Genomic DNA, 19,109 nt, shown 5'->3' on the forward strand with positions numbered 1-19,109 from the left:
ATGCATCAAAGGAATAACACAAACGTGGCCAACTTCATTCTTTTGGGATTTACAGATGCTGAAGATATCCAGCTGGTGCTCTTTGTGCTCTTTCTCCTGATATACGTGGTCACTGTGCTGGGGAATGCAGGGATGACACTGCTCATCCGCCTTGATGTCCAGCTTCATACCCCCATGTATTTCTTCCTCAGTCACCTTTCATTGACCTCAATTACTCACCTGTCACCTCACTGAAAACCTTATATAATTTGCTGACCTCCAACAAGAAAATTTCATATGCAACTTGCTTCACTCAACTGTCCTTTTTCGTATTCTTTATTGCTTCCGAATTTATTCTTCTCTCCTGCATGGCCTATGATCGCTATGTAGCCATCTGCAATCCTCTCCACTACCCTGTTGCCATGTCCCCAAGACGCTGCTGGTCCCTTGTCCTCGGGTCCTATTTTATAGGTTTTATAGACTCTTTCATCACTCTGTTTGGCGTGAGAAAATTGACCTTCTGCGACTCCCATGAAATCCATCATTTTTTCTGTGACACATCCCCTCTTATAGCACTGTCTTGCACTGAAACCCAGGACACTGAACTCATTATACTCATTGATGCAGGCTGTACCATTCTGGGATCTCTAATCACAATATCATTTTCCTATGTGTCCATTCTCTCTGCTATTCTGAAAATTAAATCCACTTCAGGAAAGAGAAAAGCCTTCTCCACCTGTGGCTCGCATGCGGTGGCAGTCACCATCTTTTATAGCACTATGATCTTCAGTTACTTAAAACCAAATACATCCTACTCCTTGGGAAAGGATCAGGTGGCTTCTGTGTTTTACACTATGGTGACCCCCATGCTGAATCCCCTTATTTATAGTCTTCGCAACAAAGAAGTGAAAAATGCCGTCCTTAGACTCCTGCATAAGAGAGAGGGCTCCAGACACTTGAAATAGTGATGCTGAACATTTTTTATATAATGTTGTTTTCTTTTTATCCAAGCCATATTATACCTTTATATTTTTGCTTTTCAGGTAACCTTGGTTTACATTGTTATTTGTATGTTGGAAAAATAGGATCCCCTTCCCAGCTGTGTTCAATGGTGCTCCCCCAACCAAAGCACCCATGGTCCACCCCCCATGGACCACTGTGCCTCCTCCAAATTTGTGCTTGTCCCTCCCCTTCTCTTACTCCTCTGAATGTCACAGTTTTATAGTCAAGTTTTAAGGTATATGTTTTGAGATTTGTCCTGTGATGGTTTCTCTTGCTTGTCAGTATAACAAAGGTAAGTGTCACCACTGGGTGTTTGTTTTACTCCTTCTGACTTATTTCATTTTCAGTAAGCACTTTCAGCTCCATTCATGAAGCTAATCTTTTAAGCTCCCTTTTACTTTCTTCACTGTAGGGATTTTCTTTAAAGTCTCGCTAAAATTCATTAACTCTATTTTCTGTGTTTCTGGTGACCCAGTTTTTAATTCACCAAATGTAATCTTGGGCATTACCAGGAACATGCCTTTGAAATCAATACTGTCATTGAAATAAAAAAAATACTGCTTTGATTTATGGTCTCAATTTTAGGACAACAAATGCACAAAATAAGAAAAGTAAATTTTCTTCTTTTAAATTTTTTCCATAATAATTCCATTGTATAGTTCAGAACTTAATTGTGTAAAAGATCTAGTTTGTTGGCTCAATAAAAATGGTTTCAGAATTCACTGAATCCATTCATTCAGAAGAAAATTGTAGTGTGACTATGAACACTTGCCTTGGAACAAGAAACTTAGATTTAGATTCTAGATCTGCTTACCTTTTATCTATACACCCTCTGGTAAGTCACTGAAACTTAGAGCCTTTGTTTCTATAACTGTAAAAGATAAATGATAATCCCAGTTCTACATAGATTGTTTATAAACCTGAGTCAGACGATGGATATAAAACATTTGAAGCATTTCTAATAAAATTTTTCGTTACCATAAGAAGGCTTACATTCCTGCAATATTTTCAATTTCAATACACAATTAGTTTTCTTTTTTTTTTTAAGATTTATTTATTTATGCAAGCAAGAACTGGGGTACAGACCAGAGGTACGGGGTGGGTGGTGAGAGGATTCACCAGAGACAGAGTGGGGAACAGAACATGCAGATCGACTGAAATACAGTGCTGAGGAGGGAAGGGGGGAGTCAGGTGAGGTCTGCAGAGCCATGTGGGTAGCTGCCTGGCTGGGGATTGAACTCCTTCTGCAGTGGCTGCGGATAGCTTCATAGGTTGCGTCTTATCCCATTGCACCACAATGATTTTTCTTAAGGCTATTCCGTTGAGTTTTTGTAGATTAATTTTGATTAATTTAATAGACAAACACCAAAAAAGAAAACTAAAAAGGAAAATTGCAGTGCTTCACAAATTTGGACTTTGTAATGGTATATGTTAGCATTGGAGAAAACATAGAAATGCTGGAAAAAAATTGGAGGAAAGGATTGTCCTGATAATTACTGACAGCTTAGTGTCTATTGTTCTTTTGTGTGTATTTGTGTATATATATTGTAAGCATGAGTAAAATTTCTGCTGTGTCCAATATTGTTTTTTTCAGCTTTCTAATACACTTGCAAGTTTAAATGTTGTTAATTCCTTTGTTACTGAAGCATGATGAGATGAATGTATTCTTGGTCTAGGAGACTCCCAGAGAGCATGCTGTGGACTTGACCTGTTGTAAACTCATCAATCTAAAACTCTGCATGCAGAAAATCACTTTGTTCCTACCTTCTGAGCATTTAAATTTCTTACCTTTCTGTGACATGTTCATTATCTTTAGTTACTGCTAATTTATTGAAATTCTTTATAATTTTTAAGCTGTTTTTCCTTGGTTTCTAAGTTTTGTTATGTACTTTGCAAGTATATTTTTGAAGTAAATGCTTCATTCACTTGTTTGACAGTTTCTGTGGAGAACAGTTGTAAAATTAAACATGGACAATAAATTCAGATTATGTGACCACCCATAAGCTTTAGTCAGTAGAGTGTTTGGTTTTTCTAAATTTTAAAATTTTTCTATTAAAAATGACAAAGGAATTGATCAAATCAACAAACATAAAGCCTAGAAATATGACTTCAGAATTGAGGCTACTACAGAGGATGAGATGATGGGTGTGGAAGCAAATCCCCGAGGGAGCAAAGGTCAGAGTAATAGGGCTTAGATATTGTGGCCGGGGTGGTGACATACACTGAGGGTTTTTAACCTCTTCCCCCAAATTCCATGCAATGATGAAATCCAATGTTACCTCAATAAAGATAATAAATAATTAACTAAATTAATAAAAAACAGTTTTTCTGTTAGTAGTCTGGAATTGTTAATTTTCTTACAAAATTCTAGCTTCAGAGCATTTTGTTATGTAAGGTTTTTCAAGTTAATTTTTAAATTTTATTTTAATTAAGAGTTGTTCAAGAAGATAGTTTTCATTTTCCAATATTCAATGTTTTGTTTTAAACTTTTACTATGATTACTGGCTAGATTGTTTTCATTCATCCAATAATGATTGATGTGCATTCTTATATTAATGGCATGTATATTTCTCCAAGTAAATCATAGAGCAATTATATGTGACTGGCTCTAATCACTACTACTCTCTACTGCTCTTCCAGGTTAGCACATGATACCTATGCTCACATTACAGCATAATTAAAAAAATCTGATATTTCCATGATATTGAAACTGTATATTTATAGCTATTCCTATTTGTCAAAAACGCTTAGCTTTAGGTAGTGCTTAATTAAGACTTCCCCATTCTCTTTATAATGTATCTTAGAAAGCATTTATATATTGTTATCACAAGTGTATAATATGATCTATAGCAATGTAAAAAATGTTGTTGCATATGCTATAGTTTCCCTGCTATATTAATACATATCATATTTTGTGTAAGATGTAATTTGTTGTAATTGAGGACATAATATTCCAGTTTTGGGCACCATGCCAATAGTATTTAATTAATGTGCAATGAAAAATAAAAACAGCTGTGTTTTATTAATTGATGTATAATAATGGAAATACTATTTTGTTGAGCTCTTCTCATGTCCCACAATACTCTAAAGATTGAGCTGTGATTATCGTGTTTTATCTATATCAGGTAACTTCCAGGTAGATGTCTATGTATAAATCTAAGGGGGAAAAAGGGTACCAATGACTTCATTGAAGATACTATGGAAATATGCAAGCGGTGGTTTTGCTATGGATTACAGGGTCATTGCCAAGCTAGTCAAATGTAATAATTATAAAATTAATATTACCTGCAACCATGGGCATCTATTCCAGTTGAGTCAGAGATATGGAGATTAATACTGTGCATTTAAATGTATATGTGACTCTGTGTTTAAACCTATTTTTAACATTAAATATATGAGTGTGGGTGTATATATTCATTTATACCAAATTTCATATATTGAAGACTTAACTCCTAGTACTTCACTCTGTACTCCAGTGAGAGGATCATTGTGTGGGTAATTAACTTAAAATTAGCTTTTATGGGTGTGATCTAATCCCGGTCTGTGGTATTTGGTTACATCACCCTAACAAACTAATATTCTCAGACATCATATTTTGCATGTGTGTTCATGTGTGTGCAGGTGTATATATCAGAGTGAGTGAAGAAAGAACAGAGAATAATAGAATTTCCCTGTACATGTGGGAACTGCTTAGGTAGAGGTGTGGCTACGATCTTAATATGAAAGTGTCTACCAAAAATAAAAAAAAAGATGCTACAAAAAAGTTTTTTAAAGTCTTTTTGATTATGAGACAGGGAGTTTAATTCTGTATTTATTTCATTGTAATGTTGAAAAGTGAAAAATACACGTTTTTGATACCTACTGTCCATAGTATTTGAGATGATAGTATGATCTCATAAAATAAAAAAATTGAAAAATATTTCACCTTGGAAAATAAATCATTCCCTCTCTGATGACTTCAAAATAGATGGTTAAGTATCTAGAAACTTTTTGTTCAGCTCCCCAATCAAAAATTTAGAGCTCTGCAAAACAACACCAAACCAGGCTTTGCATTATACGGTCTCAAGGGAGAATCACTGTGTCTGCAAACTTAACATAGTTGTATGAGTCCTTGGACGTTTTTCCTTGGGAACAGGCCAAACACTTCTCCTGGGAATTAGTCTCACAAGGATGACCAACACTTGCATCATCACCATTCGCCATATATGAGGTGCCCAGAAATATCAGGATGAGAGACAAAGCAACTCTGTTTGTGAGTCTCAGAACTCCCTGATAAATTCTTTATAGACATCACACCAGGCAAATTTCCACTTGACCAGAATCTTAACAAAATTACTAGGTTGATTTATTTTACATCAGAATTAAAAAAAAAAAATGAACGCAGAAAAATTTACAAAGAAGTTATTGCAAAGAAAACATAGATTGCAGAAATTCATTACTCAAATGCATTTCATATTTTACTCTGAGAAAAATTTGAGGTTGACAAATTTCAAGACAGATAAGTTTGGAGGAGTTTTTTTTTTTTTTTCCTTTCCACCGACATTGACTCACAGTAAGTATGATGCTTAAAATTGTAGGTTTTTATTTAGAATCAAATAAAATGGCAAGAATCCTGAAAATCTCTAAATGATGCCAGTAGTTCTGGAAATAGAAATAGAGATTGAATGGAGTCAGGGTAAAGCTCAATGACAAAATTTCAGAAACAATTTTGCAGAAATTTGATTTTAAAAGGTCAATTTATGAAAACATTTTATCTTCCGGGACCTCATGCTGATATCTGTGCATATTAGTAACTCTCATACACCCCACATAAGTCCTTTTAATTTGAAGTTTCATTAACATAAACATTTTTAGAAAAAAATAAATATTAGATTTTTGCCTTAAATCATACTTTTATTGGTTTAGATGTATGAAATATTTATAAGCTTGGTGAAATTAATTATAATGGGGAAGTGTGTATTTGATAAATTCCCTGTGCTTAGTTTATCTTGTAGACTCAGAGCATGATCATTTAATAGCTCTCACTAAGGACAAATATATTAACAGTATGTCCTCTTCCTCATCTAAAAAATTTTGGCTAATAGTCACACCAATTGTATAATATTTTCATTTGAAATGAATGCATTATAAAATAGAAACAGAACAGTGTAAGTTTCATTCTAGTTACATAATACATCTGGATTATTACACTATCAATCATAATCAAATTTTACCCATTTCTACATATGACAATCAAATTCAATTTCTTCACCCTGTTCTGTAAACCACTCATAAACTGGAAAACATTTTACTAATAAACAGATGGCACATCATTCATAGACTCTTTTTTTATTTTTTATTGATTTTTTATTTTTAATTTTTTAATTTATAGAGGCATGGTTTATTTATTTATGCATTTTATTTGTTTGTTTTTTGTTTATACATGCACTGGGTACAGTCAGAAGCGCGGGAGGGTGAGAGAATTCACCAGAGGCACAGCAGGGAGCAGAGCAGGCAGTAGGACCAAAGTACACTGCTGAGGGGAGCAGCGGGCGGCAGGAGAGGTCTGTGTGCCATGTGGGACCCTCCTACGATGGCCGGGGAGCAGCCGGTGTCGAACCCGCGCTGCAGAGGCCGCGGGCAGCTTCGCAACCCAGCGCTCAATTGCTGCACCACCGGGGAGGCCCATTCACAGACTCTTAAACCTTATTGATGTTCTATCTATTAAGTACCAACTCTGATTTCTCAATAGGTAAAAGCAGTGGAGAAGAATGCATAGAAGGAATAACACAAACATGGCTGACTTCATCCTTTTGGGATTAACAGATGCTGAAGACATCCAGCTGGTGCTCTTTGTGCTCTTTCTCCTGATATACCTGGTCACTGTGCTGGGGAATGCAGGGATGATACTGCTCATCCGCCTTGATGCCCAGCTTCATACCCCCATGTATTTTTTCCTCAGTCACCTGTCTTTCATTGACTTCAATTACTCATCTGTCATCTCACCTAAAGCCTTACATAACTTGCTGACCTCCAACAAGAAGATTTCATATGCAACTTGCTTCACTCAACTGTCCTTTTTCGTATTCTTTGTTGCTTCCGAATGTATTCTTCTCTCCTGCATGGCCTATGATCGCTATGTAGCCATCTGCAATCCTCTCCACTACCCCGTTGTCATGTCCCCAAGACGCTGCTGGTCCCTTGTCCTCGGGTCCTATTTTATAGGTTTTATAGACTCTTTCATCACTCTGCTTGGCATGAGAAAATTGACCTTCTGTGACTCCCATGAAATCCATCATTTTTACTGTGACACATCACCTCTTATAGCACTGTCTTGCACTGAAACCCGGGACACTGAACTCATTATACTCATTGATGCAGGCATTACCATTGTGGGATCTCTAATCACAGTAACATTTTCCTATGTGTCCATTCTCTCTGCTATCCTGAAAATTAAATCCACTTCAGGAAGGAGAAAAGCCTTCTCCACCTGTGGCTCGCATGTGGTGGCAGTCACCATCTTTTATAGCACTATGATCTTCAGTTACTTAAAACCAAATACATCCTACTCCTTGGGAAAGGATCAGGTGGCTTCTGTGTTTTACACTATTGTTATCCCCATGCTGAATCCCCTCATTTATAGTCTTCGCAACAAAGAAGTGAAAAATGCCGTCCTTAGACTCCTGCAGAAGAGAGAGGGCTCCAGACACTTGAAATAGTGATGCTGAACATTTTTTATATAATGTTTTTTTCTTTTTATCCAAGCCATATTATACCTTTATATTTTTGCTCTTCAAGTAACGTTGGTTTACATTGTTATTTGTATGTTGGAAAAATAGGATCCCCCTTCCCAGCTGTGTTCAATGGTGCTCCCCCCACCAAAGCACCCATGGTCCACCCCCATGGAACTCTGTGCCTCCTCCAAATTCATGCTTGTCCCTCTCCCTGCTCTTACTCCTCTGAATGTCTCAGTTTTATAGTCAAGTTTTAATGTATATGTTTTGAGTTTTGCCCTCTGACCGTTTCTCTTGCTTGTCAATATAACAAAGGTAAGTGTCACCACAGGGTGTTTGTTTTACTCCTTCTGACTTATTTCATTTTCAGTAAGTGCTTTCTCCTCCATTCACGATGCTAAGCTTTTAAGCTCCCTTTTACTTTCTTCACTGTAGGGATTTCTTTAAAGTCTCCTAAAATCCATTAACTATATTTATCTCCTTGTGTTTCTGATGACCCAGTTTTTAATTCACCAGATGTAATCTTGGGCAATAGTTATTTGATATGGTCTCAAATTAAGGACAACAAATGCACAAAATAAGAAAAGAAAGTTGTCTTCTTTTACATTTTTTCCATAACAATTCCCTTGTATAGTTCAGCACTTTATTCTAAAAAGAGCTTATTTGTTTGCTCAGTAGAAATCGTTTCAGAATGCATTGAGTCCATTCATTCAGAAGAATATAGTAGTGTGACTATGAACACTTGCCTTGGAACAAGAAACTTAGATTTAGATTCTAGATCTTCTTACCTTTCAGCTATACACCCTCTGGTAAGTCACTGAAACTTAGAGCCTCTGTTTCTATAACTGTAAAAGATAAATGATAATCCCAGGTCTATATGGAGGGCTTATAAACACGAAGTCAGATGATGGATATAAAACATTTGAAGCATTTCTAATAAAATTTTTCGTTATCATAAGAAGGCTTACATTCCTGCAATGTTTTCAATTTTAATTCACAATGATTTTTCTTTTTTTTTTTAAGATTTATTTATTTACGTATGCAAGAACGGGGGTACAGGCTAGAGGTGCAGAGAAGGGGGTGAGAGTATTCACCAGAAACAGTGGGGAACAGAACAGGCAGAACGACTGAAAAACAGTGCTGAGGAGAGAAGGGTGAAGTCAGGTGAGGTCTGCAGAGCCATGTGGGTATCTGCCTGGCTGGGGATCAAACTCCTTCTGCAGTGGCTGCAGACAGCTTCATAGGCTGTATCTTATCCCCTTGCACCACCAGGGAGGCCCCACAATGATTTTTCTTAAGGCTATTCACTTGAGTTTTTGTAGATTAATTTTGATTAATTTAATAGACAAACACCAAACAACAACAACAACAACAAATGAAAAGGAAAATTGCAGTGCTTCACAAATTTGGACTTTGTAATGGTATATGTTAACATTGTTGAAAACATAAAATACTGGGGAAAAAAAGTGAAGGAAAGAGGATTGTCCTAATAATTACTGACAGTCTAGTGTCTGTTGTTCTTTTGTTATGTATTTGTGTATATGTAGTGTAAGCATCAGTTTAATTTCTGCTGTGTCCTTTACTGTTTTTTCAGCTTTCTGATACACTTGCAAGTTTAAACTTTGTTAATTCCTTTGTCATTGAAATAATGTGAGAAGAATGTGTTGTTGGTCTAAGAGACTCCCAGAGAGCATGCTGTGGACTTGACATATTGTAAACTCATCAATCTAAAACTCTCTATGCCATAAAATAACTGGTCTTACCTGCTGAGCATTTAAAGTTCTTACCTTTCTGTGACATGTTAATCATGTTAGTCACTGTTAACTTATTGAAATTCTTTATAATTTTTAAAGCTGTTGCTTTTCCCTTGGTTTCTAAGTTTTGTTATATACTTTGCAAGGAAATTTTTGAAGTAAATGCTTCATTCACTTGCTTAACATTTTGAGTGGAGAAAAGTTGTAAAATTAAACATTGACAATAAATTCAGATTTTGTGGCCACCCATAAGCTTTAGTCAGTAGAGTGTTTGTTTTTTTCTTAATTTTAAAATTTTTCTATAAAAAAGGACAAAGGAATTCATCAAATCAACAAACATAAAGCCTAGAAATATGACTTCAGAATTGAGGCTACTACAGAGGATGAGATGATGGGTGTGGAAGCAAATCCCTGAGGGAGCAATGGTCAGGGTAATAGGGCTTAGTTTTTGTGGCTGGGGTGGTGACATACACTGAGGGGTTTTAAACTCTTCCCCTAAATCCCATGCAATGATGTAATCCACTGTTACCTCAATAAAGAAAATAAATAATTAACTAAATTAATAAAAAACATTTATTTCTCTTAGTAGTCTGGAATTATTAATTTCCTTGCAAAATTCTAGCTTCAGAGTATTTTGCTATGTAAGGTTATTCAAATTAAATTTTAAATTTTATTTTAATTAAGAGTTGTTCAGGAAGATAGTTTTCATTTTCCAATATTCAATGTTTTGTTTTAAACTTTTGCTATGATTACTGGCTACATTGTTTTCATTCATCCAATAATGATTGATGTGCATTCCTATGTTAATGACATGTATATTTCTCCAAGTAAATCATGGAGCAGTTATATATGATTGGCTCTAGTCTCTACTACTATTTGCTACTCTTCCAGGTTAGCACATTATATCTATCCTCACATTGCAGCATTATTAAAAAAAAATCTATTATTACCATGATATTGAAGCTGTATATTTATAGCTATTCCTATTTGTTTATTTGCAACTAGAGATAAGTATTTGAGAAGCATTTATTGCTCAGTAACATGCATTTTTAGATAATTACTCTCTTGGATATGCAATGTCTCATTTCACATATATATAGGCAGTTTTTGTTTCTGTGATTTTTTTTTATGAACTATGCCCTCATCTATCTTTCATTTATCTCTGTTTCTATGATGAGTAACATGACCTGTTGGTTTATGTTGGCAGAGATGGTCAACAGATTCCACACTTTTGTCAAAAACGCTTAGCTTTAGGTAGTGATTAATTAAGACTTCACTACTCTCTTTATAATGTATCCTAGAAAGCATTTATATATTGTTATTGCAAGGGCATAATATGATCTATAGCAATATAAAAATGTTGCTGCATATCCTATAGTTTCCCTGCTATGTTAATACATATCGTATTTTGTGTAAGATGTAATTTTTTGTAATTTAGGTCATAATATTCCAGTTTTGGGCACTATGCCAATAATATTTAATGTAATGTGTAATGAAAAATAAAAACAGCAGTGTTTTATTAATTGATATATAATAATGGTAATACTATATTTTGTTGAGCTCTTATCATGTCCCACAATACTCTAAAAGTTGAGCTGTGCATTAACATGTTTTATATATATCAGATAACTTCCAGGTAGATGTCTATGTATAAATCTAAGGGGGGAGAAGGTTACCAATGACTTCATTGAAGATACTATGGAAATATGTAAGCTGTGATTTTGCTATGGATTGCAGGGCCATTGCTAAGCTAGTCAAATGTAATCAGCATAAAATTAATATTACCTGCAACTATGGGCAGCTACTCAAGTTGAATCAGGGATATGAAGATTAATAATATGTATTTAAATGTATATGTGACTCTGTGTTTAAACCTATTTTTACACAATAGATATGTGTGTGGATGTATATATTCATTTATACCAAATTTCATATGATGAAGACTTAACTCCTGGTATTTCACTATATGACTCCAGTGACAAGATCATTGTGTGGGTAATTAACTTAAAATTAGCTTTTAAGGGTGTGATCTAATCAAATGGGACAGGGACTGGCATGATGAGAACAAAGGATCACAGCACAGAAACATGGAGGGCGAATGGCCATGTGGAGAGATAAAGAGAGGACATCTACCTACAGTGAAGGAGAGGGACCTGCCAGAAATCAGCCCTGACTTATCTTGAGCTCAGGCTTCTAGATTGAGAACACGGAGAACTAAATTGCTGTTATTTAAGCTCCCAGTCTGTGGTATTTGGTTACATCACCCTAACAAACTAATATTCTCAGACATCATATTGTGCACGTGTGTTCACATGTGTGCAGGTGTACATATCAGAGTGAGTGAAGAAATAACAGAGAATAATAGAGTTTCTCTGTATGTGTGGAAACCACTTAGGTGGATGTGCAGTTACAATCTTTATAAGAAAATAAAAAGTGCTACAAAAGTAAAGTTTTTAAACCTTTTGATTTTGAGTCAAAGACAAGGGGCTATGGTAATGGTTCACCGGTGAACTGGTGGTGGAAATTTTACAGGGAATATACATTGATAAAAAAGCTATAAATAAAATATATATAAAAAACAAAGAGCTTAAATCTTTATTCAGTGTACTGGTCAGAGTAAAAATATACTTTGTTGATGCACCAACTGTCCTAGCTCTGGATTATATCATAATATGATCTCATAAAATACAAAAATATTTCACTGTGGAAAATAAATGATTCCATCCCTTGTAGTTTTAAAATAGATTATTTAAGTGAATATCTAGAAGCTCTTTGTTTACCTCCCCCATTAAAAATTTAGAGCTCCACAAAACAAGACAAAGACAGGCTCTTTATTACATGATTTTTAAGGGAGAAAGCAAGTGTATCCTGAAAACTTAAAAAGCTGTAATGAGTCCTTGAACTTTTGTCCTTGGAAACAGGCCAAACACTTTTCTTTGGGAATTGGTCTTACATGGATGACCCAACCTGGCATTATCACCATCCCCAATATATGAGGTACCCTGGAATGATCAGGAGGAGAGACAAGACAACCCCATCTACTATGTTCTCATAACTCCCTGATATTCTTTAAAGAATCACTGCAGGCAAATTCCACTTGACCAGGATCTTAACAAAACTCCTTGGTCAATTACTTTACATCATAATTTAAAAAAAAATGAGTGTACAAAATTTTAAAAAGAACTTATCTAAAAGAAAACATATTATCACAGAAATTTCTGACGCAAATGATTTTCATATTTTACTTCTGAGAAAAATTTAAGGTAAACAATTTGTGGACAGGTAATATTGGAAGAAGTTTTTTTTTTTTTCTCCACAAACTTGGTTCACAGTAAGTATTATGCTCAAAATTAGAGGGCTTTAATTCAAGTCAAATAAATGGACACAGTCAAGGAGAGCATAACACAGATCATTTAAACCTTAGAGTCTAAATGATTCCAGTGCTTGAGGAAACAGAAACACAGAGTTAATGGAATCAGGGTAATATCAGAGACAAAATTTCAAAAAAACAATTTTGCAGAAATTTGATTTTGAAAGGTCAGTTTAGGAAAACACTTTATCTTGTGGAACTTGTTTATTATTAACTTCATATTAATAACTGTTCATATTAGTAAATCTAATACACTCCACTGAAGTCCTTTTAGTTTGAAGTTTATTGTTATTAATTTTATTAGAAAAATGCAGTTAGAAATTATGCTTAAAACAATACTTTCACTGTTTATTATATTAATGTTTGTTTCATGTATGTTGAATTAATTAAAATGGGGAAGATGGTATTTGATAATCTCTCTGCAGTCAGTCTACACTGTGGACTCACAATATCATAATTTAATAACTCTGACACACACTATATATCTTGAATTGTCTATGTACTTTACATGATCTAAAAAAATACCTAATATTAACAGCTATGGTATAATATTCATATGTGAAATGTATTAGAACAGAGAAATATTTAGAAGACTGTCAGTTTCACTCCAATTGAATAATATATCTGGATTGATTACATAATGAACAATGACCAATATATACCCATTACTGTACTTGACAATCAAATTCAATTTTTTCATTATATTCTGTAAACCACTCTTTGATAAGATGCAGAAAACAACAGACATATATATGCCAGATCATTCATAGAAACCTGAAACTTTTTGATGTTACATCACCTATCAATTTTGACTTCTCAACAGGTAAAATCAGTGGCGCATAATGCATAGGTGGAATAACACAAACGTGGCTGACTTCATCCTTTTGGGGTTTACAGATGCTGAAGACATCCAGGTGGTGCTCTTTATGCTGTTTCTTCTTATATACCTGGTCACTGTGTTAGGTAATGCAGGAATGATAATGATCATCTGCCTAGATGCCCAGCTTCACACCCCCATGTATTTTTTCCTCAGTCACCTGTCTTTCATTGACCTCAGTTACTCATCTGTCATCACACCTAAAACCTTAGATAACTTACTAACCTCCAATAAGAAGATTTCATATGTGAACTGTTTCACTCAAATGTATATTTTTGTCTTCTTGGTTGCTGTTGAATGTTTTCTTCTCTCCTCCATGGCCTATGATCGCTATGTAGCCATCTGCAATCCTCTCCACTACCCAGTCGTCATGTCCACAAGACGTTGCTGGTCCCTTGTTTTTGGGTCCTATTTGGTAGGTTTCACAGACTCCTTAGTCAATGAGCTTTGCATGAGGAGATTGAGATTCTGCAACTCCAATGTAATCCATCATTTTTTCTGTGACACATCCCCAATTATAGCCTTATCTTGCACTGAAACCCATAACACCGAACTGATGATATTCATTTTCGCTGGCACGAGTCTTGTGGCATCTCTTATCACAATATCAGTGTCCTATGTGTCCATTCTTTCTACTATTCTGAAAATTAATTCCACTTCAGGAAAGAGAAAAGCCTTCTCCACCTGTGCCTCTCATCTCATGGCTGTCACCATCTTTTATAGCACTATGATCTTCAGTTACTTAAGACCAAATACATCCTACTCCTTGGGAAAGGATCAGGTGGCTTCTGTATTTTATACTATTGTGATCCCCATGCTGAATCCACTGATTTATAGTCTTCGCAACAAAGAAGTGAAAAATGCTGTCCTTAGACTCCTGCAGAAGACAGATGCCTCCAGGCACTTGTAATAGTGATACTGAACATTTTCTTTAAAGAAATATTTTTACTATGTATCCAAGACATACTGTACCTTTACAATATTTTTGTTATCAGGTAAGATTGGTTTATATTCCTGTTTCTAAATTTAAAAAATAGGATCCCCTTTTCCAGACGTTTTCACATGGTGCTTCCACCACCAAAGGATCCATAGACCACCCCCATGGAACACGTGCTCCCTCCCATATGTGTTTGCCCCTCTCCTAGCTCTTGCCCCTCTGAATGTCTCAGTTCCATAGTCAGGTTTTAAGGGCTAGGTTTTGAGCTTTGCCCTCTGATCTTTTGTCTTGTTTGTCAATATTACAAAGCTAAGTGTCACCACTGAGTGTTTGTTTAATTTCTTCTGACATTTCTTTTGGCATAATTCCTTTCACTATGCTAAGCTTTAGAGCTACTCTTTGCTTTCTATACTATACGGCATTTCCTTAAGTTCTGACTAAAAACTACAGACTTCTTTTATTTACTTGTATTTCTGTTGATTCATTGTCACTTGTCCAAATATAATCTTGGACATTTCCATGAATAGTTTTTTATAAATCCATATTGTCATGGATATCACAAAATAGTTCTAATAATTATGGTCTCGATTTAAGGACAACTGATGCACAAACTAAGAAAAGAGAGTTGTCATCTTTTAAACTATAGCATACCAATACCATTGCATAGTCCAGAAATTTTGTTATGGAAAAGCACTCCATTGTTGGCTCAATACAGTTTCAGCAGTCATTGATTCCATTATATTCAAGAAATATAGTAGAATGACTATGAGCACTTCTTTAGACCAGAAACCTAGATTTTTGACTCTAGATCTGCTTAACTTTTAGCTATATAATATTTAGTAAATCACTCCTTCTTAGAACCTCAGTTTCTGAAACTGTACAAGAGAAATCATAATCCCAGGCTTGTACTGTTTTATAAAGTTTAAACCAGACGATGAATGTAAAAGTTACAAGGCATTTCTAATAAATAGTGTCCATTATTACAAGAAGATTTACATTTATATAATATTTTCAATATGCAATGGTTTTCTTAAGGATATTCCCTGGTGTTTTATGAATTAATATTGATTATTTTTTTAGATGATCACACAACTAAAAAAGAAAAATCTCAATGCTTTACAAATTTGGATTTGTTAGGGTAGCTGTTGACATTGGAGAAGGCATAGAACATACTGAAAAAATAGAAGGAAAGATAATTGCCCTAATAATTACTGACAGCTTAGTGTCTATTCTTTAGTTATGTTCATGTGCATATATATTAAATGTATTAATAAAATGTCTGGTGTTTCCTATGTACTTTTTTTGCAGCTTTCTGATACTGTGAGTTTAAACTTTGTTAATTCCTTTGTCTTTGAAGTATTGGGAGATGAATGTGTCCCAGATAGCATGTTGTGGACTTGAAGTGCTGTAAGTCCATCAATTTAAAGCACTGCATTCAATAAAATCACTTTGGTTTCCACCTGGTGAACATTTAAAGTCTTTATCTTTCTGTGACATGTTAATAGCTTCAGTCCTCTTAACTTGTTGAAATTCCTTATAATTTTTAAAACCTTGGTTTTTAAGTTTTGTTATATATTTTGCAAGTAAGTTTTTGAAGTAAATGGTTCGGTCACTTGTTTTCCATTTTTAGTGGAGTAAATTTGTGGAGCTAAGAATTGACAATAAAGTCAAAATATGTGGTCACCAGTAAAGTTTAATCAGGAGAGTGATTGGTTTTCCATCATTTTAATGTTTTTTGCTAAAAAAAATAGAAAGGAGCTGACCAAACTAAAGAAATATAACCCCTAGAAATATGACTGAAGAATTGAGGCTACTACAGTGGGAGAGAAGATGGGTGTGGAGGCAGAGATGGGAGGGGGCAATAATCAAGGTAGAGGGGCTTAGATGGCATGGGTGGGGTTTTAACCTATTCCCCCAAATCCCCTGCAGTGCTGTAATTTAATGTTACCCAATAAAAAAATAAATGAACAAGTGATTAAGATAATAAAAAACCTTCATAATCCCTAATTGTTTTTTAATTTCCTCACAAAACTCCAGCTTTAGAGAAATTCATTCTTTAAGGTTCTGTAAATTTATTTTAGACCTTTTTTAAATTTGAAAGTTGTTTAAGAAGGTTTTTTATTTTGGTCCAAGTATTGGATATTTTTTGTCCTTCACACTGTTGTTATGTTTACTAGAGGGATTGTTTCCATTCACCCAATAATGATGCAAATGCATGCTTGTATTAATAAAATACATATTTCTACCAGTAAATTCTTTTGTATTTATATGTAATTGGCTTGAGTCATCACTGAAACTTCTTTTAGGAAGAAGCACATTGATATTCATCTTTACATTGCATTAAGTTATTTTAATATTTCTGTTACTTCCATATTTCTTAATAGTTTTAAGTAATAAAAGTAATACTTTAATTACTACTAATATTTCTGTTATTTTAATATTTCTATCAATACCATTAATATTATTATAACTTATTTTTACTTTGCTACAAATGGAATCCAGATTTTATACTTATAGCTATTGTTATTTACTTATAATTGCAAACAGAGATAAATACTTGACAAGGATTTAATGTTCAGTAATTTGCATTTTTGGATCATCTCTATCTTGTATATGCAATGTATCATTCATATATTTACAGATATTTTTGTGGCTTTTTATGAACTATTCTTTCACCTTTCTTTTATGTCTATTTCTATGATGAGTCAGTGTGTCCTGTTTGTTGATGCTTGCAAAGATGTTCAACAAATTCCACATTTTGTTCTTAACACTTACATTTAGGCAATGCTTAATTAAGAAAACCCTGTTTTGTTTATAATGTTGTATAGAAAACATTTATATAGTTATTGCATATGTATAACATGATCAATGGCAATATAAGCTTCTACATTTCTGCTATAATTTACCTTTTATATTAAATTTTTTTCATTTATTTTTTATTTTTATATTCCCCATACAATTGCAACCCCCTGATTTTGACCCCAATCCCTGCTTTCCCCCGCACCTCCCCCACCCCACAAAGTGTGTCTCTGATTCATAGTTGTTTGTTGATTTTGATTTTTTTCTTTCTTATAGTTATTCTTTTTCCTGGTCCCTTATTTAAGTTGTCTAGATTCCTGTTATGAGTGAGACCATCTGGTATTTTTCTTTTTCTTTCTGGCTTATTTCGCTGAGCATGATCCCTTCCAGCTCCATCCATGTTGCTGCAAATTGCATGTGTTTATCTTTTTTGAATGCTGAGTAATATTCCATAGTGTATATGTACCACATTTTCTTGATCCAGTCATCTATTTTTGGGCATTTGGGTTGTTTCCAACGCTTAGCTATTGTAAATTATGCTGCTATAAACATGGGGTGCGGGTGCTCTTTGGAATTAATGTTTCTGTGTCCTTTGGGTAAATACCTAGGAGTGGAATTGCTGGATCATATGGAAGCTCTATCTTTAGTAGGTTGAGGAATCTCCACACAGGTTTCCATAGTGGTTGGACCAGTTTGCACTCCCACCAACAGTGCAGGAAAGTTCCTTTCTCTCCACACCCTTGCCAACATTTGTTGTTGCTAGTTTTTTTAATATGTGCCATTCTTACTGGTGTGAAATGGTATCTCATTGTCATTTTGATTTATATTTCCCAGATTGCAAGTGACATTGAACATTTTTCTGTTATATTAATATTTATCATACTTTGTGTGAGATGTGATTTGTTATAATTTAAAACACAGTATTCTAGTTTTCAGTACCATGACAAACTGGTATTTAATATAATGTAATAATGAATAATATGAACAGCTGTGTTTTTAAATTGATATATAAGATCAGTTATGATATATTTTGCTGAGCTCTTATGACGTCCCACAATACTCTAAGGAACTAAGAAGTACTTTAACATACTTTATCTTCATTAGGAGACTCAGTTAGCTAGTATCAATACAAATGTTAATTGCACTAATAGACAGCCCTTTTTTTTTTTTTTTTTGCTCAGCAAATTCTTTTGGTCTTTTTTTTATTTGCTCAGCAAATCCTTAAGATTGATTCTGGAATATTCATTTATTCTCACATGCTTCCTAGCCAATCCATCAGTATATTATATTGATTCTAAATACAGACTATCTTTGGAGTCTGACTGTTTCTCAACACTTTCTATGCTGCTACCCTAGAGAAGGAAACACCTTTTCCATTAGAATTATTGCTCCAGCACCCTGGCTTGTGTCCCCACTTTGGATTACTCTATATATTGATGAGACTTTTGGGGCACCATCAAGGGGATCTTTACAAAATAAAAATAGCAACAAAAATACTAATAATGATAATGACAGTAATAACCATGGAAAGAAGTTAGGAAGACCACTTCTAGTTAACTTTGAAGGATTTGTTCTTGCAGTGTAAATACCATCTGTTGGAAGCAGGGATAGATATGCACATAGTAGGGTGCTTTCTATTCCTTGGTTCTTGGACTGACGAATGAGGAGTTGGTCCCCC

General features: G+C 34.5%; 2 protein-coding genes and 1 pseudogene across 2 annotated transcripts; all 3 read left to right on the top strand.

Moving 5' to 3' along the window:
• On the top strand, positions 1–944 carry LOC119254405 (olfactory receptor 8H1-like; annotated as a pseudogene).
• A 5,787-nt stretch (positions 945–6,731) lies between these two features.
• Positions 6,732–7,679, top strand: LOC119254406 (olfactory receptor 8H1-like). The gene has a single exon (XM_037521508.1). It carries the CDS (start codon positions 6,732–6,734, stop codon positions 7,677–7,679), a length of 948 nt encoding a protein of 315 aa, XP_037377405.1.
• Positions 7,680–13,660: 5,981 nt separating this feature from the next.
• Positions 13,661–14,605, top strand: LOC119254243 (olfactory receptor 8H3-like). The gene has a single exon (XM_037521358.1). It carries the CDS (start codon positions 13,661–13,663, stop codon positions 14,603–14,605), a length of 945 nt encoding a protein of 314 aa, XP_037377255.1.
• Positions 14,606–19,109: the final 4,504 nt, after the last annotated feature.

Source organism: Talpa occidentalis, unplaced genomic scaffold, assembly GCF_014898055.3.
Source record: "Talpa occidentalis isolate TD23 unplaced genomic scaffold, MPIMG_talOcc4v2.1 talOcc4.3, whole genome shotgun sequence".
NCBI classification, from domain to species: domain Eukaryota; kingdom Metazoa; phylum Chordata; class Mammalia; order Eulipotyphla; family Talpidae; genus Talpa; species Talpa occidentalis.